This window comes from Scatophagus argus, chromosome 14, assembly GCF_020382885.2.
Source record: "Scatophagus argus isolate fScaArg1 chromosome 14, fScaArg1.pri, whole genome shotgun sequence".
NCBI lineage: Eukaryota > Metazoa > Chordata > Actinopteri > Scatophagidae > Scatophagus > Scatophagus argus.
In genome coordinates, this window is record NC_058506.1 from 17,272,029 (window position 1) to 17,293,860 (window position 21,832).

General features: G+C 40.4%; 1 protein-coding gene across 3 annotated transcripts in view; it reads right to left on the reverse strand.

Annotated features, from left to right (window-relative positions):
* Positions 1-21,832, reverse strand: part of fstl4 (follistatin-like 4) — a 247,803-nt gene that overhangs the window by 150,424 nt on the left and 75,547 nt on the right. For all 3 annotated transcript variants that reach the window (XM_046410298.1, XM_046410300.1, XM_046410297.1), the window contains exon 2: positions 5,219-5,378. In XM_046410298.1, the coding sequence (XP_046266254.1) occupies positions 5,219-5,368 (150 nt within the window). In that variant the 5' untranslated portion in view covers positions 5,369-5,378. The remainder of the gene's footprint in view (positions 1-5,218; positions 5,379-21,832) is intronic.

A 21,832-nucleotide genomic window follows, 5' to 3' on the forward strand; every position in this document is an offset into this window, starting at 1 on the left:
AGGGTCAGCTAGAACCGTGAACTGATTTTTGTTGTTTGTTTGTCGCTGGCTTCGCTCACAAGTAGGTCTGTGTCTGGTAATGAAACAGCAGTACAGTTGCTATGGCTGGGATCTAAGATTTGCACTTCTACTATGGCTTCACATACTAAACAATCAATCATGGTCCTGTGAGCTGAATTAAAATAAAAAACACTCTCCAACTGTCATGGCGGTGTAGCATTATTTATGTCACGGCCTGTTCCAAGTTTGCCTACATTATTGGGTTTTGTGGTGTCAACAAAGTTTAAGTGTACAGACTCAATAAGTCTCTTGAAAAAGCTAGTACAAACAAATCTTCAGAGTTTCATCCCTCCATCTTGAATGCCATTTAAACACCCACACAAAACAAGAATCTGACACCGCTGCCACAGAGACTGACATTTGGTGTGCAATGCAATTTGAACAGCAAGGCAATTCAAGCCAAGCTGTGTCTTTTATAAAATCTGGTTGAATATGCCTATTCCTCACTCTCTTACATGCTGTGCCATGAAGGCACTCTTCATTCACAATCCCATACGTTTATATGTGCCCACTTGCTCTCTTTCCACCTCTCTCTGTCTCTTAGTTCTAATCAACAATAAAACGCTCTGCTATAAATAACTGCCTACATGCCAACACAGCATTGGCATGCAGGTGCTGCTTCAGCATATTGACACCTTAACATTTTTAAGATATTACCTGATTAAGGCAAAGCGGCAGCCAGAAGAGGAGCAGGGCAAGAGAGCTAAATCTATCAGCATGTGTTTTCACAAGAGTTCATCTACATTCAATAGTTATTCCCTGATGTCTGTTGCTCAGGCAGAAGAGGCCTGTTTTATCTGAGAGTAATTCATCAGCGCACCAACAAAATACTTAAGGAGTAAAATAAATAGGAGCCAAAAGGAAAAAAAAAATACCTCAATGTATGTAAGTGGTAATACCTTCAGAGGAACTTTGATGGATCCGACAATAAAACTAAAGAAGAATAAATTATTTCTCTACATCATTAGTTGGAGTGGTTTCACGTTTCTGGTGTTGTTCACTGGCACACTCTGTACTCTAAACATTTTCATTTATTTAAATTTGTCCCCAGCTTCTCCAGACAAACTCATAAAAAAGAGCTTCACTAAATTTTACATTTCTTTATTGAACTACTGGATACAGCATTTGTTAATTAATGTGCTAATCATCTCTCAAGCAACCACAACTACTTTCACAAATAACCTCCAAAACCCATAACAATAACAATAAATTTATGAAGGGATGGAAAAATGTTATAAAACCTGATGCTATATTTGAGTCCTACCTAACTAATAAAGATGGTAATCGTGACCATAGCTTGAACTTTCATAGTGTCTTTCAAGGGAACCAAGGACATATACTTACGCAGGCAAACAGAACAAAACACAAGGTAGGTTTTCTAGCACTCCTGTGTTTCTCCTTCTTGGCTCCTCCCCTCCCCCAGCCTGTGTCAACTCCCATTGGCTGTAGTTTGCCACATGGCTCCCCAGTCTGTCCCTGACCCAACCAGATATTGAGTCTGCCTGATGCCAATTTGCTTTTGATTCTTAATGTAATCTGTATGTAACCGAGGTCCAAAAACTGTAAAATGGTGGAAAAATATGGCCTACAATCCTGAAGTGTGAACTCAGCATTTGTCCCCACTTTTGTCCCTCTTGTCCTCACTATGTTTATCGCATAGCAGGTGCTTCAGTACAAGAAACTAAGTATTGAAAACGTACCAGAGGATTGTGCTGAGCACTAAAAGAAAAAAAAATATCACGCAAGACTATAATGACAGGAGAGCAGAATATAACTGCTTCATATAATAGTAACCATCACTCATGCTCTGTCTGCCTGAAAGGGTTTGTTAAGCTTTGAATACAAATTCTCAGGAGACAACCTGAAAAATTTTGAAGTAACCCTTTGGGACTGCAACGAAATAAAAACTAAAGCTTCACAGGGACAAGTCATAATCAAAATGTAAATGTAGTGGGTGGTAGACTCACTGCTGAAAATTTGAGCACAGCCAACAACCTGCCCTCGTGGAGAGGGGGCTATTTTACATTCTTTTCATTTTCATTGTTTCTTCACTTATCCCCTATTCATAAAATGCCTAACCCTATTACTCCTAAACTTTTCATCCAAAGAGCACAATACCCTCTTTCTCTGGAGCTACTGAAAAATCATTTAACCACTCCACTCTTTTAGCCCTTCATAAAGGCAAATCCCAGATCTCACTGTCAAGTATTCAGTGTATAAAAACCCTACATGCTCATCAGTGTTGGCTGTCAGTATGCTGCAGCACATTTCATCACCAACACGAGGATCCAGGACCAAGACTGCTGCTGCATCAGCCACATCATCCCTTCTACACCATCACTCAGCTAAGTGTTGAGCCGCATACATTTATATAGAGAAATATCAAGGTGTGTATATAGCATTGAATGAAATATGACATTGTTGTACTGTTCAAAGCACTTTTCAAAGCACACATTGTCTTGCTCTTTACCCATTATTGTATTACTGTTTGACATTATGGCCTTGTGCAGACAGGATTTCTGCAGTCTGATGGAATTTTATTTACAACTATGGCATCTTTCCATCTGCAGCAGGTAAAACATCCCTTTCACTGCAAAACTGCTCATGCCAGGGAAAGCCCAGGTATAAGTGATGCCATTAATAATGGCTGCATTTCATTTTAGAGTTCTGCACTAACATGCACAATTCTTCTGTGGCATGGCTTATGGGCTACTTAAATTGGAATGAAGCAATTATTAACGTTATTAGTTGTACATGTGATACCTGGATACACAAATACACAGATCTGCTGAGCTCCTGTGCAAACTAGTATGTTATCAAATCTTTTCTCTCTCTCTCTTTCCCATTAGTATGGAGAAGTGTAACAAACATTCAGCTGGAAGCTTCTAATTTTAGCCTGCACTCACAAACGTTGCTGGCAGAAGGTCAATTCAGCTTTCGCCAATTGACATTAATTCTGTGAGTAAAAATTTGCTCTGCCTTACTTCATGGATTGTTGAAGCATAATGCATTCCTATCCTTTATTAGGTCCCAAGTACATCCTATGTTTCAAAATTCTTTAGTTACATCACAAATCAACATACTCCTGCATTTTGTGCACATTTAATGTTGAGATGTTAAAAGCTGAAATAATGTTATTTCTTAAAAAAACACAAAACTGTCAATACATTCTTGTCTGAGTCCTTAAAAATAAATCAAAGCATACTATTTAGACATGAATACTAATTGTATAATCAGTGTGGATTATACTGCCATTTTGGTGTCCAAGATGGCCCCCAGGAAGTTGACAAACAGTCAAAATCAAAAGACTGGACTGTTTTGTTTTGTTTTGCGCTTCACTTCTTGGTCTTCTTATTTCAGTCTGCTACACCCCTCAGAGACTCTATTGTTCCCCAGTTTACATGTTTTGCATTGTTTCAGGGGGAGATTCTGTCATAAAGAAAAAAGAAAATCTGGCACAAAGTTATTAATTCCCAAAAGCTTTGAGAATGCATCCTGCATAATCATGTGAATTCATGGATTTGTGTGATTTCACCCCAGGGTCAACTTCAAAATCTGGTGCCAGCTGACAGCTTTTTAAGCTCCAGTTCGGGCCAGATAGACGGAGGGGAGAATGTCTGGGAATTTGTTATTTTTTTTTTTTGCATCAACGGATTTCAAAGGACAGAACCACCAGGGCAAAATTACATTTCACAGCCAGCTGCCAACTTGGCAAAGCCCAAAGTGAGTCAGGCTTAGAACAGACCAGGGGGTGTACATGCATCATTTCACAAAGTGCGTGGTATATGTCTGTCAGTGTGTATGTCTTTTTGTCAACTTGTTCGGGCTTTGTTTCTGTTATGCAGAGAACATTTGTTAAAGACCTGTTTGCCTACAGCAATATTCTTAATTCTCCCCCCTCTCTTTAGCCAGTGCATCTCTTGTCTGCCATCGTGACAGATGCAACCAAGCAAGCTCATTTAAAAAATGTGTTTAAGCAATTAAACCCAGCAAAGTTCTCTCAGTTGTGAACTTCGACCTATCGCTTGGCACACAGAGTAAAAGAATATAGTTTTTCATAAGTGACATGTGAAAATACAAAGAAACGTTATCAAACACTATAAACACATATTAATGAGGTCTGTTGATTGGCTCTCCTTTTCATATTTTACACTTTTTAGGATCAGCTTTTCAGCAGGAGAGTTGATTTGTGAGTTATAGCCTAGAGCTTTCATAATTGCTGTTTTTCATTCATAATTTATCAGTTTAAAGTGACTTTTGTACTGGTTACCCCGCCAGAACTCTGAATCATGCTTGAGAGACCTCACTTTGTAAGCTAATTTCGCTTGGCTCAACAACAATAAATTAGTTGGTGATGTTGACAAGCTTTCACAGAAACCATCAGGGAGATGCCTCAGACATGAACAAGAACTTTATTTCCCTTTTGCCATAAATGCAACACATTAGCACACTGATAAGTGATGTATCCTGAGCCTCTCTAAACATTTTAGGCTAATAAAGAGTGATGTTAACTACTCTAAACGGCATGGCTACAGTTATGCACTGGCACTTCCTGCACACATCACTCACAAAACATTACAACATTACAACATCCCCACAAATCTAGCAAACTTAGACAGTTGTAACTACTTAAAATATTTAGAAAATAGGCATTTTCAAAGTCAATAAAGTGGTGATTTATCAATTTTAGAGGGATTTAGTGCATCTTTTGAACCTAGGTGGTACTTAGATCTTATTTGAAATTTCAACCTAAAATTGGCAGTAATTTTACAATCTTGCCTGATTGTCTACATTATGACTGATGTACTATATTTGAAAAATGTCTTTCTGTGTTTACACATCATTCATCATCATCAACATTCAGAGCGTTTCCTTTGATCCTATGAATGCATTCATTCTTCACAGTCTTTTATATTATAAACAACTTTAAATGGAATTACCAATAGGTCAAATAGAGTGTGTGCTTAATTTGACAAAAACGTTTCATGTTCTTTTTATTCGCTTGCTTTCTCTTTGTGACTGACATGATTTATGGTTGATATCATTGATTTGTATCACTGTAAGCGTTTCTCTAGCTTGAGAGAGTGAAGTTGATGGCCTCAGCAGGAAGCAGCACAATGTGTGTGTTATGTGTGTGGGAATCACACAGGATATTTACCACGAAGTGTGGTTCCTGCGAGGAGGTACGTGACATGCCGGCTGTATCCATGCTGTTTCGATTGTTGTTCTTGTGCCCTTCAGCAAGCCAGCATCCTGAGGTTCCCAGCAGAGCGGCCACAGCCACAGCCCAAACACCCAGGCTGCCCATGAGTGTCTACCTGAGTGGAAAAAATACAAACAATTCACACAAAGTCCTTACATTCACTTTGTTGTTATACAGCAGTATAATGCTCTTTGTATTCATCTAAATTAGAGGTAAATGGAACTGTTTACTAGTCTATACTGCAACTTAGACTTAATCTTCTTTATATGTTCTGCCAAAGACCAAAGTCATGTTATGGTGTGTTATCATGCAACTTTAACTGAAAATCTTCACACCTTATTTGTGGTGTTAATCTCCTGTAATCCTCTTTGTATGTAAATGAGTTTACTGACTTTTTTTCAACATACAATGTTGTTTTAAATTCAAAAACATGAAACCAATAACTCATTTAAACTTGAGTCATGCAAACCTCATACGATATTCACGCAGGCACACACAAAGAGCGGATCAAATACTGTACACTCACATACACTCACACACACATACACAAGCACATGGCATGATGTGGCTATGTACACATCAAAGCCCACACTGATGGGAATAATTATCTTTATTACAAAGGACACAGAAAATCTTTTGATGTCAACAAAGAGACAACTCTCTGAAGTCGCAAATGGTGGAGTGTAGCACAGGAGCTTAAAATGTGAACTCAAATACATCAGTTTCACTGCTGTGACACATAAACACTCATTCATTCTCTCTCTCTCTCTCTCTCTCTCTCACACACACACACAAGCCTTCAGGAAAAAAAATATACAACACATCCCAAGCGTGCTGGTGTGCAACACTAAAAAGTAAACAGCACCTGAGGTAGCTGCACCAAAGCATCTTTTTCAAACCATTAATAGTTTAGTGTGGTAAATGATATGAATAAAATTGATCAGCAGGCATTAAATAATTAAACACTGAAATATGCTTTAAACGGTTCTGCTTCGGAGGACCTAAGCTCAAAGCTCAAGAGTGAATGAAACACATAGCCATCCATTTCAACTGGAATAAGATCAGCGAATTCAAGAGGTTGAAATGCTGTAGGATGGCCTTGCATTAAAATGCAATCCAATGCACCAAGAACAGAAACTACAGACACATTACACAGCAAAGTGTTGAATTAGCAACACTCTCTGATATCGTCACAACAAAAGAATGAATGCTGTGACTGCCAGCTATATGGAAGTAGTATTTATTGCAGGTTTAAGGTATGGGTTTGTATTGCACTGGTGTTTCTGGTTTCATGTCCAGCCCCTGTACGTCTCATGTTTCCCAGAGGAACTTGGCACTTTTTGCACTTATGAGAAATATTTAATGGTCTCCATCAGTGTATTAACTTCTTGTCTGCTCTTGTCAGCTGATGTGTGTTTAGGGTTGTAGTGTGCGATACAACAGATTGTTATGTGTTTTCTTGTACTTTCCGGTAATGTGTTTATTGTTTTTACTGCGGTCTTATACTTTATTATGTGAATTTATTGTGTGTTTTACTGCACAACATAGTCTGAAAACAAATTTCCCTCAGGGGGCCATAAAGTTTGCAACTGAACTGCAACAAGGGCACAAAACCACATGATGCATCTCAAACAGTGAAGGTGTTTATGGTGTTAAACGTCTGCAGCAGTTATTCACTAGAATACTGAATATCACAAGGATGCCGTGATTCACCTTGACCTGTAATAACCTGGTTCTGCCAGACTAAAATTTATTCTCTGCTTCACATCTAATTGTGCTTTTTGCATCAAATAAATAAACAATTGTTTTAAAAGCTTTTATCAAAATTAATTTTCACCATTTTTCAACTGCAATAAAAGTTAATTGTCTTTGAGAAAAAAAAAACAAAACAAACACCTTGCTTTTTGAGCTTGTCCACTGACTAATTCAATAACGCCTGCAGTGCAGGAACAGTGCAAAAATCACAAGGTAATGATGTAATGTAATATCATAATGTAGAAACACTTCATTAAATTAAAAGCTCTGCATTCGCAGTGCTAGTTATGTAAAGTGTTACATAGTTTTACTGAAAGCACCTTTGTTTATTTATTTCCTTTTGGTGGCAGTGGAATCAGCTGTAATCAACGCTGTCATATTATAAGGTGAACGTGAAGAAACACCTTACATTCACAGGGTTCATTTGGAGCCATGTTTACAGACACGCCATTAATTTGGTTTGGTCTCCACTACATGCTGAGGAATGCAGAATATCTGGCTCTTTAAGCTCCAGTGAGTCGCTGCAAAGTGAGCATGTGACTGTATGATAAGCTCTAACCTTTAGCCCAACTCTCTCTTGTTTTAAGATTTAAGAAAGGTTTGAGAGGAGTTTTATCATGTTTTAAAAGTGTCTCCTAAGGTTTCACATCGTGAGCTGATATTATTTTGGCACAAGGACTGTTCACAGTTGGTCGTTATATGTTTTTTAAATCATTATCTGCAAAGTAACAAGTGACAAGGAGTATCAAATAAATATATTGGTGTAGGACATGCAGTATTTGCCTTTGACATGTGGTGTGTGAAGTACTATAAAGCTGACGTACTCAAGTACCCCAGAATTGTACCTCACTGTAGTATTTGGGTGAATGTACTTAGTTACCTTGCACACATAGAATCACATAAGTCCAGTCAGTGTAAACATCACTTCGGATAACTAGCCCAAGGCTAATGGGCCCTCACAGCTGAGAGCTCACCCTTGTGAAATTAAACGCTAAATGAGATCTGTCAGTCACTGTCTTAATGTGCTGTCTGGCCCCCTGGCATTGGCCCACACACACACACACAACCACACACATTCATACATGAGTACACACACAGACACACACACAAGCAAACAGAGTCCTGGTAGCGTGGAATGGATGGTCCATTTTGAAATTCATCAGGAGGGAGAAAGTCTATGAGGAAGCCATTATTTGACCAGCATATTAAAAAGCTTAAAGAGACACCTCTTTGGCAGCTTTGTTCAGATCACACTGTTCAGTGAGGCGCCTGCATTCTAAACAGTCTTAATGCCCTGAAAGTTACTCTCATCACAGCTACACTGGCTCCATCGCTCTCATTTTTCATGTTTCCTACCTCCAGTTTTAGGGACACAGATCGTATCGTTAGGGGCCTGATGCGTCCGTAGAGCTGCCTGCAGCCGGCCCGCTCATTTTCTTCCCAGAAGTTATTGGGAAATTGGCTCTAAGGCTTTTTTTAAATTATGAACTCAACCATCCAGGTATTAGTTGAATCACAAGCTTTGTAATGATAGATAAAAAGGCTGACCTACCAACAAACAAAAAGACGAAAATATTAAAACAAGAGGGAACAAATTACTTATTATTTTGCATTTTTTAAATTATGTTGTCTTGCACTGGAGTGGCATTTTGGAAGGGGACCAATTTAACTTCAGTACAGATTATGATTACATAAACGATAACTGCATACATATGAACGTGTGAGCCCTGTATTAAGATAGACTTACTGTGTCCGATAAGAAATATTAACTTAATGACTGAATTAAATTTTCAGTTCTATTGATTGTATGGTATGGGCAGTCCAGGAACTTAAGCTTTTTTTCTGTTGCTACATAAACCTGATGGAACATGATGGAAAAACAAAAAACAAACAGAGTATTTATGCAAATGTTCTCTCAAATCTCAAAGTCTCCTTGAATTATGTGGTTAAACAAACTACATATGCCAAGTAAAACTAAACATTGGTTTGTTTTCATTTTATTTTCGACAGCTTCACCCTGCCTACCTCGGTCGCAGGCAAGCAACCCACAAAACATCTACATACAGTTTTCTCCATTTAAAAAATTATCTACACATGAGTTGGTGAACTTGAATCTGCAGTCCTTTTCAAGAAAATATGATTACACACAACAAGAAAGCAATTTGGGATATATTAGAACCAATCTTGGCCTTGACTCTGGGGAGGTTAGTCTGTCTTTCAGCACAAAATGCAAGTTGCACGATTATGCGACTTTTTATGAGGCTTCTAAATATACAACACAAACCCCACTTTCTTTATCAGTGTGAGAAATTACAAAACATCTGGCTCTGTTCTGAAGAGCACACAAACTGTCAGACTGCGGCTAATGGTGATATGTGTCTGCAATATCATGTATGGATCCTAGAGAGCGTACACTTTGTTCCACAGTAGTAATGTTGATTAATGTTTCCCGCTTCTCCTGTGGCCAGCATTTTCTCATTTACAGTTTTCAGTGTTTTTCAATGGTGTATGTCAAATCGCCTATTGATTAAACTTATCTTTATCTGGGGGTAAGATTCTTCCCAGCCAGCCATTACAATAATGTAGATGGGATTTGGCCTTACAACACAGATAACGTTTGTCATGTTGTAAGTATTAGCCCTTATTACTAGTGTAAAGTATACACCATATGCCAATCTTTATTGTGTACTATTCTGGTAGTTAGTCTATAAGTAATTCGTGTACAAATGTGTGCCAGCAGACATCTGTGTCTGCCTGACTGTGATGTGTTAGACAGCTGCTTCTTCTTCTTATGTAAAAATTTGGACAGTTAACAACAGAGAAATCAACGTGTTTGTTAAATCAAAGTCAGTTCTTTTGTTTCTTTTTTCCACGATATTATGACATTTTCTCAGCTGTCAAGAACTACTTTTATTTATTTATTTACTTTTATTTATATCTCCTCTAGTTGTTATGTACTTGACATTCTTGGCGGAACAAACATCATTCAATGACGCATTCAAAAAAATCATGCAAATACAGTACACCCCTGCATCACATGTGAACATGGTCAAAACCGCGTCAGAACCTGCTGAGTTATGAACAACAGCAGGAGTGCTAACCTCATATATAAAGACAAGGCATTTGCAACGTGTTAATTGTTGGTGACCTTCGGGACAAAGTGGTAAAACAAATCCATGGTTTTTGCTTTGAACTGATATGACCCAGCCAATATCTAAATGAATTAGTCTGATTAAAAGAACGTTCTCTGTCAAAGGTATGCAACTGAAAACTGGCGGGTAAATGAACTGCATGCCGCCCTACAGTCTCTCTGTCTCTCTCTAATGTGGAAGGCCTCTAGCTGAGCTCTGCGACACATTCAAGCGATCGGGCTGGGCTCTCCTTCCCAGCTCTGTGCTCCAGGTAGGTTTGTTGTCACAGTTACAAATGACACATAGAGTTCCAGTATGACAATCAGTTCCCACTCAGCAGGCCTCCTCCTCCCTGTAAGTTGCTGAGTATTTAAAAAGATTACAAAGGAGAGAGGGAGGGATGGAAAAATAACATCTGTGAATGTTGAACGCCACATGCCGAATCTGTAAGGTTTGCATTTCACCACCCAGAAATAAATTCTTTTGCATGTGAAATATTGTATTAAGCTATTAATTTTGCACCCACGCTGCATACAGATTTAATTTGGAAATCCCACTGTTTTCACATCTTTAGAAAATATTCCTCAGACAATGAGAAGTATGCTGTTTTTGTAAGAGTTATGCATTTTGTCAGTTTGGTTAACCTGCTTCCCTTTAAAAGTAGGAAGTCAAGATTTTCCACTGTCAGTCATTTTGGAAAAGTAGGTGTCACTTTTTTCCCCCAAATGGTGCATGGCCCATTTTGGAACAAACCTCTCAACTGTTACTCTGAGTGTTGCCTCAAACGGATGCTCCTCTTCAGTAAAAATTTCTGCTATCATCCATCGTCTGCTGGCCTATCCGCCTGCACTCAGGTTTCAAACAGCCCCTTCCTCAGACAGATGACTATGTAGCATGAAACAGAGCCACCAAGGGGATCGCCGTTGCCCAAAATGTTTTCGCGACGCTTGGATGCGGAAGCGACTCGTTCCTCTGTATTTCATTTTTTGCTCCTGTGTGGTTGGAAAGGATACTGAAGAGACTAGTGGTGTCAATCTGTCTGTCAGCGATGTATCAGGATCACACGTTCTAACCCTTGTTATCTTCCAGACACTCCAGGTGAACAGGATACCCATCCTCTCAGTTTTTTTTTTTTCGCTTTTATTTATTTATTTATTTCTCTTATGACAAGAAATGTGATAAATCTCAGGATCCTCGGAAGTGGTGTTTCCCAAAGAGGATTTATACAGCACAGTAGCCCGGAAAGATAAGGTTATGAACTGTCATTCACTGTAATGTAAAAGGCTCATAAGCAATGCCCCTCGGAAAGGAGACAGGAGGCTGACAGCACACCAGTTAAAAGCTGACAGGCCTTATCAGACCAGGATCCAGACTCACAGTTAAAAAGATTTCACTCAGACAAGTTGGAATTAATTTAAAAAGAAAAAGATCTCACTAATGACAACTGTTAGCAGTTGGAACAAAAAAGAGACTATCCAGATATTTTCAGCCTTTATCAGTCTGACATTATTTCATCAAGTCTCCTTATCTGCTGAAACTGGTCCACAGGTGACTCGGTCACAAGTCCATATTGTTTAAAGTCTTTTAGCTCACCGTTTTGGTTTTACAGCCCACAACGTTGCTGTGTTTGGTGCTCATCTTTCTTCAGTGTGGAGAGACAAAGACAGGACTAACAGGAGAGTGAATAATGTCTTCATCACTCAGTTTAGCAGAAATATAACTTCAGCTTTATGTTGGTGTTGCTCTGCACGGTGTGTAAAATAGACAAATGTTTGCCAACTTAATAAAATGATTGGAGGATTGAGAGGGACTATTTACAGCCTCTAATTTTGTGTGCTAGTGAGTATTTTAGCAGCAGGATGGTGTGAGTCTCTGGGTCAACTACAGTGCTTAAGTTTATGGTAGTGAAGGATCATGTCACTCTGTGTAACAGTATGGCTCATTTATGTGTTTTTAATACTTTTTTGGACAACACTGGAGGTCTATGACAAGGAGGAATAAGCTGCATCAGGCTTTGGATGGATACTTAGTAAATCAGTCAAATGTTGGCTTTGGTCCATGGGATTTGTTCACAACAAGAAAAAATATTAAATATCTTTTAAGATTGTTTCAAGTTTTGTTTTGATACATCTTTGAAATTAATGGAATGTTAGGAGAAATTTATCTAAATATCAGAGTCAGCATACAATATTTTGCAGTGTAGGTTAACACATACTAGGAGGACCTGCAAGTCAAGAAGCATAAATAGAAAATTTGCGCTGTGGTTTGCAAAATGATTAGGGATGATGTAAAGCATTTCTGATTTGGAGTAATCATGCTCAAAACAGCACAGTCATTTAATAAAATTGGAGAAATGTACAAATTCCAAAATCACTAGGCACAAGCCAGACAGACACAAAGGCTAGGAAACAGCTAACAGCAGAGTAAATAATGTGAGCAACAAGGACACCATTAAAGCAATTAAAATGCGACAGAAAACATATGGCAACAGTGATAGAAAAGTAAATGTATTCATTTTGCAGAGAAACAAACGCCCAAGTGCTTTTTCAGATTGTGGTAAAATTGCAGCATTAGAGAGAGGAAGAATGTGTCAGCCTCCCAGAAACAGCACAGGGACTTTGAAAAGAACACAATTCAGGTTGTGGTGCTTTAGCAAGACCAGAAAGTCCTATTAGCTTAGCTTCTCCTGCACTACCTCAGAATTAATTATTGTCTGACACTCTCTCTTTGCCACTCTCTGTCTCTATGGCAGAGACAGAGCTTCAGGCTGTTAGGCAGTAATAAGACCCCATCTCGAAACTGGAGAGAGAACAGACAAGAGGCTCCTTCTTTCCGCGTCATGCCTCCTCCTCCTCATCTTTACCTTTCCTACTCAGCACTGATATTGACTTTTGGATTTTTCTCTGACAAGTTTTTGTGACCTGATCGGCAGGCTTTGGGTGCTAAAGCCCACATCCTGCTTGTCAGGCGTGACTGAAAGACACACAAATGGTAACCTGACTTGTTAAATCCAGAAATCCCCTGCAGGCTGTATGACATGGTTGTAAGAGCAAAAATAAATGAGAAGGATCTGCCACAGCAGTGGTGGTCTGTTTGGCTAACAGGTGTGTGTTTGCTAATTATAGAGCCGTGGCAAACAGCTTGAAAAAGGTCTGAGAAAAACACTTTGTAAAGCATGAATGGCTCTTTAGAGGCATGTTGGAGAGAAACTGTGGTTTGTATTGCTGACTGAAGAACCACTAGAACCCCTAAATAGTTGTGTGTTGTTCTTTAAAGCCCCATTAATGGCTGCAACAGCCAGATATCAATGCATGTGAAGAGGCAAATGATTCATCTCTAATGTTGCATTGTGAAATATCAATATACCTCAGCACAACACTGTCAAATTCATTGTTTTCTTTGTCCCTTGCCCTGAATCCTAAATGGATGCTGGCTACAAGAAAACTCCAACTGTACTCAGCAATGCAACGACCCCTCCAAATCCCCACAAATGAACTCCAAATGTTCAAATACACTTACTGTCAGTGGCCAGCTATTAAGAAATTAATGTTCTCAGAGGGTTTGTTTGTTGACGTGTTGACAGGCTCTCACGCTTAAGCTTCACACCAATTCAGAAATGTGATTTTGTAGTTCAAAATAACAACAGAAGATTTTTGCAAAGGTAGACTCAAACGAGTGAACCTGAAGGGAACTTTTGGAGCCTGCTTTACAAACTTTATGTGCTACATCATTGGTCAGTACTCATGAAAACTTTCACTCACTCAACATTAAATTGAGTTTTTGATTTTTTTCTTTATTCCTGTAGATTCATTGACTCCAGTTGGTGTTGAATCTTCGTTTGCCTTAGCAACAATCTATTTTTATTACAAAGGAAGCTCATTACAAATGACTGGAACTTTACCACAGACACTCTCAACGTGACACTCTCAGCATGTTGAATGTTTCCAGAGAACACACAGAAATTAGACAATAGGTGATGAACAATTAGGTGAAATAACATTTTCAAGACAACCTTGAATCATCACACCACTTTTCCAAATGTCACATGTCAGAACAACTCTTAAAAAAAGAACCAACACTTGGCGGTCTTAATCAGTGCACTGAGGGATGACTGCATGAAAGGGACAGACAGATGGCTGACTAAATTCACGGCAGAAAACAGACATGCCACATGACCTTTCCGTAACCTCTTTTTGAATTTCTCCGTCTCTGCTGACTCTTTCGTCAGTTTCCTCCATTCAGGCAGAGGAGGGAGTAAGCACTGTTTGCTCAGAGCTGCACTACCGATGCTCCGAGCTCAGCTCAGCTGCTGGGTTCATATGGGATGCAGCAGTAAAGGTCATTTTTCGAAGTTCAACATTAGTGATCAGAATTTCAAGTGAACTGTGGTGCCCACATTTTGTGGCCCAGTGCAATACAGGGAGCACAGAGGACTTATCAGGCAAACCGATGGGCACAGTAATGCGTCTCTGGATTAAAATGGATACAGAATCTCAGTTTCAGTGTCACTCCTATTAAGTGTCGTAGGCTTCATGTAAATCACGTTACAGTTCTCTGGGTATGAGTATGTCAACATGCCCTCCCTGAACCCATGAGAAAGAATTTCATCAGTTCAATTTAAAACTAATCTCGTGAGCCCCTTCAGAGTATGCATGTATGGCACAAGAGCCAGCCCATAAGAGTATGACTCACCATCTGTAATGCATTTTTACCTTTGTTTTGCAGTATACGGCTCATTATATTTCTTTCGAAAATGTGCACAGCCAAACAAATCAAAATCACCAGGCGTAAAAAGAGAAGGCGAGGAAGTGGGTTTGGTTTACCCGAGGGGATAGCTTTGTTGTGTGGAAATAAATCCTGCTACTGATTAGACAAGCTCTGCATGAGGTTCAGACGATGTGATGCCAAGGATTTAAACTGTTCACAAGTGGGGCATTATAATTGTTGTGAAAAATTTAATTTATTCTCCTTAAGAGTTATATAGAATTGTCATCCAGAGCTCTGAATGTGTTGATTGTTTAGAGTCCGCAGCACCTACAGTAAATTTATAATACATGACAAGGTCACGTCTACTCTGTTCAAATATCTACCAGAGTAATGATAATTCCTGTGATCCTTGTTCTGCCCTCGTTTGCACTAAAGATTTTTAGTAACAGACAACTTTTAAGTTGGCCCATTTGCGCAAAACGCAAGTGGATTTCTTTCAGACTGGTACAAAATACAGATTTCCCAACCACTACGTGTTATGAAGCACTTGAAGAGAAACAGATCCATCGAAAGCCCATTCTGTTCTGCAGCCTATTTCCTCTCTCGTCAAGCTAAACAACATGCTGTAAAACACAGCTTCAGTCTGTCATCTACCCACTGGACCTTCATTAGCAAACTACACAAACATCATTTTAAAACACAAAACAACTGTAACATGTTTGGACTGAATACAAGTTACGTTAGTGTTAGCAAAGTAGTGCAGCGAGAAAGCAGTAGAACGTAGGGTATATTTGATATTTATGTGTTGATTGCTGTTGTTTTGTATTAAAGAAGAAAAGCAGACAGTGAATCTTTTCCTGTGTGTGTATCTCCAGCACTCCTCTGCCTCCCTCTGTTTTTATTTGTTTTTGTTTTTTTTGTTTCTTAGAGTTTACCATCCGCGAGCCTCGGAGAAGTCAAGTGGGTAGAGAGACTGTGCTTTTATCCGAACGACCTGTTTTCGGCCTCTCACGTCAGCGAGCACTCACTCAGCTGAAATGTCCTGAAGCAAAACATCGGACTGCTGTCATTGAGTCTGACCTCTGATCTTTCAGCTTTGCAAAGAGGGTTCTGTACAAGGATCAATAATTCTTAAATGTGTTTCAAACCAGGCTGGGAGGTGCAGGTTTTCTGTATGTGCATGCATTACTTTCAGTTTGCTTTGTTTGGTTAAATCATGCACAAACTGTGCCTGGTCTTGATCAAGCATCAAAAATGCAAACTAGTAGAAACTCACAATCCGGTAATCCCCAGTGAATGTAACTCCTGCAAAACAACAACAGCACCGACACACAGTCGACTGGAGAGGGAAAGCTGGCTGTGGCTTACATTTCGCCAGTGTCACTCACAAAGTCAATTACATGCTTGTGTTAATATGTCTGAATCCAGTCTGGAGACCTGGTTAGTTAGACTCCTACAACCCATCACGGAGACACCTGTGGAAATGTGTGAAAACGCTCCCTCACTCTGCGCTCACAACAAAACATTATTACCATTCTTGCTTTTATTTTTCTTTTCTTTTGCTCTGTCCAACGAACATGTATGAGATCCTGCACACACAGATTTATGCACATATGCTGTTTCAAACTGGCTCTGGCTTTTTCAGGGTTTAAGTGCTTAGCGAGGAGAGAGCACTCCAGAAGCCTTATTCAGCTGTAATGGCTGGGATGTTACAATGATGATTTTTGTGTATGTGCATACACCAATATGGCTATATGCTAGTGTGTCTTCAGTGTCAGTCTGTAAGTGTGTGAGTCATCCCACTATTAGGCTGTCTCTGAAGCACAACAAGCAGCCATAATCTGCTGGACACCGCGCTGTAATGGCTCTCTGTGAGACAACTAATAAGTTACACACCAGACTGCAAACTGCAATAAGCCGACTGAGTCACTATTCTGGGCTACATCATTATTTCTCAGCCCGTGACTTTGACCCGAGGTGTGGGCTGGAGAACTGCTCTGGCATGGTTCACTGCATGAAGTGGGCCCCTTAAAAAAAAAACAAAACAAAACTGCAGGAGTCATTTAGAAAAGACTGAAAACTGACTTCATCTGTGATTTCAGAGCCACTCGTAGTCCTGTCTGTACATATTTAGGCAATAAAGCTAGATGATGTTCTTTCCCTTTGTTGAACCATATTTAAATTGTAGTCAAGTAAACTCAGCGCTGTTCTCTCACCTTTTTAAGCACCACCCATGAAAAATACAATAGCTCCAACTGTTGAATCCAAGGAAAACAAAGAACTGAAATGTTCACTTTTTCAGTCAGAAATCTTGTCATATATGTTGTGTACATGTTTGTTTATCCCCCCCGCAAAGAATGACAAGGCTGTTGCCTCAAGGTTGCATGTTGCTGTAAATTACGAGTTCAGACTGGATCCCCGGGCACAAACGGATCCAGCTGAGAAATGCTGCCATTAATATTCTCATTCAGGAGCGAGGGGAAGATATCGATCCAGATCTCTGCATGTGCGCCAGCTGTGTGTGTTATGTGTACGTGCGTGTGTGTGCGGGACTACGTGCCTTAGTTGACAGTTGGGTGGTATGTTACTCCTCCGCCTAAAGCTGATTTACAACCAGTTTTTCACAGATAGCACAGTGATGGATTGCCATCATTCTGTTGCTGGACGTTGGCTCCGTATTCTGGTTCCAGGTAGAAAGGAAATCCAAGAAAACCCAGAGAGAGAGAGACCCGAGTGCGAGTGGAGCGGGGCTGCAAGAAGCTGGAGGGTTTTTCAGCACCGTGGAGAGCTGCGACGCAATATACGCTATATCACAGCAGCGTGCGCGCCGACCAATCCTCATTTCCCACTCCGCTGGCCGTCACGGAGGCTTTGCTGCCGCTGTGCCAGCTCTCTGGTGACACTGATAGGATTTTCCCATGAGAGAGAGAGCTGAAGCAGCTCATTTAACACAATCAGACAAGAAAATCTCGTCTTGTTTAGGAATTTCACCCCCCTCCCTCCATTCTTCAGAGTTTTTGTTTTATTTCGCATGCTTTTTAGTAGATGAGGAATGGATGCGCTTGATGAAACACCAGTATTTAAAAGATGTGGTCTCTCCAGCGTCATGCCAAATAAACTGGAGGACCGGGTGAGGAGGGGTTAGAGGTGGTGGGTGCTGGGACCAGGAATCCGTGCCAGAGAGCCCAGGCAGGGATGTGCGTGTCTCACTATGTTATCATTTCAGTCTCTCTGCTGCTTAAGCAAACCTGGCGCATCCGGGCAGAGGAGCCCTACTGAAGCCATTTATCAAACACTGCCCTGTTGTTTTCCAGTAGGTAGAACCATCGTACGGTTCTGTGAGGTTACCAAAGCTGGCATCTGGTCATACTGAATGATTCATTGCACCCTGTGTTGCGCCAGACAATAGGCGACATAGCAGGCAGTGTACTTAAACACTGTCACGGGCTGTCATTGACATCGCCCTGCGCTAAAAGGCTCCACCTCACACATATCTTCCAGGCTGTAAATTCTGGAGCTCTCTATTATTGATGCATTTCTCCTCAGCTACTCACAAACTAATTCAAAATGTAAGCACGCCACTGCCGTCCTCTTCGCACTTTTCATTCACTCCCAATGCAAATAGTGACAGATTAAAGCGGCATCACGAACCCAAAACAACCAAAACTTGTAAAAACAACAAATTCGCCTTTAAGCAACCTTGGAGCCCTCTTTCCGCATTAGTAAATACAGCTTCCATCTTACCTGTGGTATTCCGAGGCAAGTGGGCAGAAAGAAAGGGAATTCGTGCGAATATGCCACAGATTTCCTCGCAGCGACGCGTCCAAACTGCGCTCTCTTGTTTTAGTTCCACTCCTCTCCCCCCAGCTCGGCGGGGCTTAAAGGCTTCAGGTTAACGACGGACTGGTGTGTCAGAAGCAGCGGTGTTAGTGGCGGCGGGTAGCGCGTCCCCAACTCTCAGCAGCGGGTTGCCATCCTCCGGCTGGTTTCCTCTCAACGCTCCGCTCCTGCTCTGCCCTATTTCAACTCCTCTCACTCCGCTCTCCTCCTGACGTCAGCCGCTGCACGCCAAATGCGGCGAGGCTGCATCTGCAGATTCATCGCACTGGAAAGCTACACCTGTGTGTGCATGCGTGCATATATGTGTGGGTATGTGTGTGTGTGTGTGTGTGTGTGTGTGTGTTTAGACATTAGCGAAGACGAGATGCCCTGGCCGGGACAGAACAGTGGAAGATCAAAAAAATGTGAAGATTGTTTGCAGATTGTTTTGCCTTAATTGCTTCTTAATTTCAGGGTCGGTAACCGATGTGAATTTAGTCTGACATTAAAATGGGGGAAAAGATTTAGTTCGGGGTTAAAGTTATGCGTGAAGTTGAATTTTTAACTTTAGGGTTTGCTACAAAAACCTGTCCAGTAAGACTAAAACAGGCATGCGCTTTGTAAGATTTATTGTGTTACAATTACAATTAACATCAAATCAACCAGTTCTGTCACCAGCTGTGAGAGATACTGACTATTAATTAATGTCCACATTTCACACCATGTGTGTGTCTCACAAACTGGTGATAGACACACACAAAAAATGAATCAAAGAGGAGAAGATGGTGACAGATGATATGGATGTTGATGTTCTCTGGGTTCATCCAGCGAAGACGCACAGTCAAACGCTGTCGGAAGTATCATACACACATTTTATTTGTGTTTTTCACGGATTGTCTTCCCCTCTGAGTACGCAGCGGCTGTCATCTACATGACAGACACTTAAAGCATCGCTGACTGATCATGATGTTCGAGGACAGGCAGGTATTGTCGGAATCAGTGCCACACATGGACGGGTTTACAGCCGGACTACCTGGTTAAGCTAAGGTTGCGTTCAAACTTTCAAACATGTACTGTGTAGTTTTACTGCAGTATAGGAAATACAGGCCACACATATCCAGTGACTCCAACCTTGAACATATCCGCCCTGTCCTCCTCTTTACGCCTTTGTGTTAAACTGGGAGGGGGGATAACTGCGCATGGCACAATTAGGCCCTACATACTGTATCCTAAAAAGACACGAAAATGGTGGCGTCCCCATCAAAATTGCATGTGGCACTGAAACATTTATGCTCAATGTAACATTTATCAAGACAATGAAAAAAAAAAGGACGGCTGGGACAAAACTAAGAAGCCAAGAAAAAGAAAGGGAAAAGGAGAAAGGATGAAGAGGAGGAGGAAGGCAAGAGAAAAGTAAAGAGAGGAACGTTGGTCATAAACTTCCAACCCTCCCAATGCTGTAGGCAAAGAAAGAAAGAAGAAAGAGGAGAAAAAAGAAAGGATATTTCACCTTGGATCTGAACTGCCAATTTAGATAAATATTAAATTGGTTACACTTGAACACAGTCATCTTAATTCATGTCCATATGTAATAAATAAAACATCTCTTCATTCTTTTCCAGCAGAGGGAAGTCAAAGGGTGTTGATGTGTTGATGTGGGCCCAGTAGAAGATGGGTTAGTTGTCTGAAGCTGCAGCAGCATGTGCATCCAAAGACGGGCCTGTCATGTGTTTTATTTTCCCGCTCTATCTTCTCTATTTCCACTCTCATTGGACTGTTGGGTCATACTGTCTGTTCAGAGCTCACTCAACTTAAACTCACATTTCAGAGTGAACTGTATAAATCGGACTGAGGATCTATGGAGCTGGGACAGAGTGTATGTTTTTAATGATTAAGCAGGTCAGAGACACGGGGAGAGATGGTTAATTTGAATATTTCCACACCAACAGAGCACAGTGAAGCTGGTTTTGTTTGTCTGCCTCGTTCTCCAGCGGCTGAATGAAGCGATGAAATGCATATGAAGGAATAAACACATTTTTATTTATCCTGTAATGTTCACCTAAACCTTCTATTCCTCTATCAATAGAAGTAGTAATTCGAATTTGTTCTTTGTTCATTTCCAAACACTGAGCGGTGGCCATTCTAACTTACAGTATGACAATGTTGCAGGGTTTCAAACTGGATTGGGCCTGAACATTTTTCCTCCCAATCCTTCCACGTTGTTTTCCACAAGTCCAAAAAATTGGAAAAACCTTTGTTTCACTGCTGAGTTCTACTAAACAGATTTATCTGCATGTTCTGATCTGTCTTTGCACCACTGAAGTGCCAAAAAAAGTGTAATAGAAGTGGAATATTAATATTAACTGTGCAAGACAACAGACTTGTGCAAGCTGGCCATTTTCTGCAAAATAAGACTCACAACTCCACATTAAGACAGCATAGCTGTCATTGGGATGTGAAAGATCGAAAACATCTCAGCATATTCTGATGATGTTTCACACGATGTCCTGCAAAAAGCACAAAGTAACATCTCAAGCTTAATCAGTTGTAACTAAGTTGTGCACAGAAGCTGCAATTTTTCAAACAAATCTCCAGAAACAGCAGGATCCTTCTTTGAAGCACCACCGCTTCCCCTTTTAACATACCTTTTTTTTTTTTCCAGAATGACAACTAATTTTTCCCCTCAAAATGCTTTTTCAGCAAAGTTAAGGTCCTTTTCTACCACTGACTGTCTGAGCACACGCGAGCTTCTGTTGGAGCACTCAGCTTGTCCCTTTAAATTATAATCCTCACAACCTTCCAGAGGCTTTGCATTGCTTGCAACATCTGACACAATCGCACAGAAACAACAGAAACACAAACAAATCACCCTGCAGTGTAAAATTCCACCTACATAACTTCTTTCCACATTTTCCTTCTGGTTACACAATCACAAGCACTAAAGCAGCAAAGTCATTACTGCAATATATTAAAATGATGATTCCTTCTTCACATATCTTTACTGTGATAGTGGATGCAACATGCAGATGATCCATCCTGACTTGTGCTTGTCAGGATGAATGATGAACACAAGCTCATCTTTTAACACTTATAGTATTTAAGAAATATGCACACACAACACAACACACAAAAGGTTATGCACAAACACACATGCCGT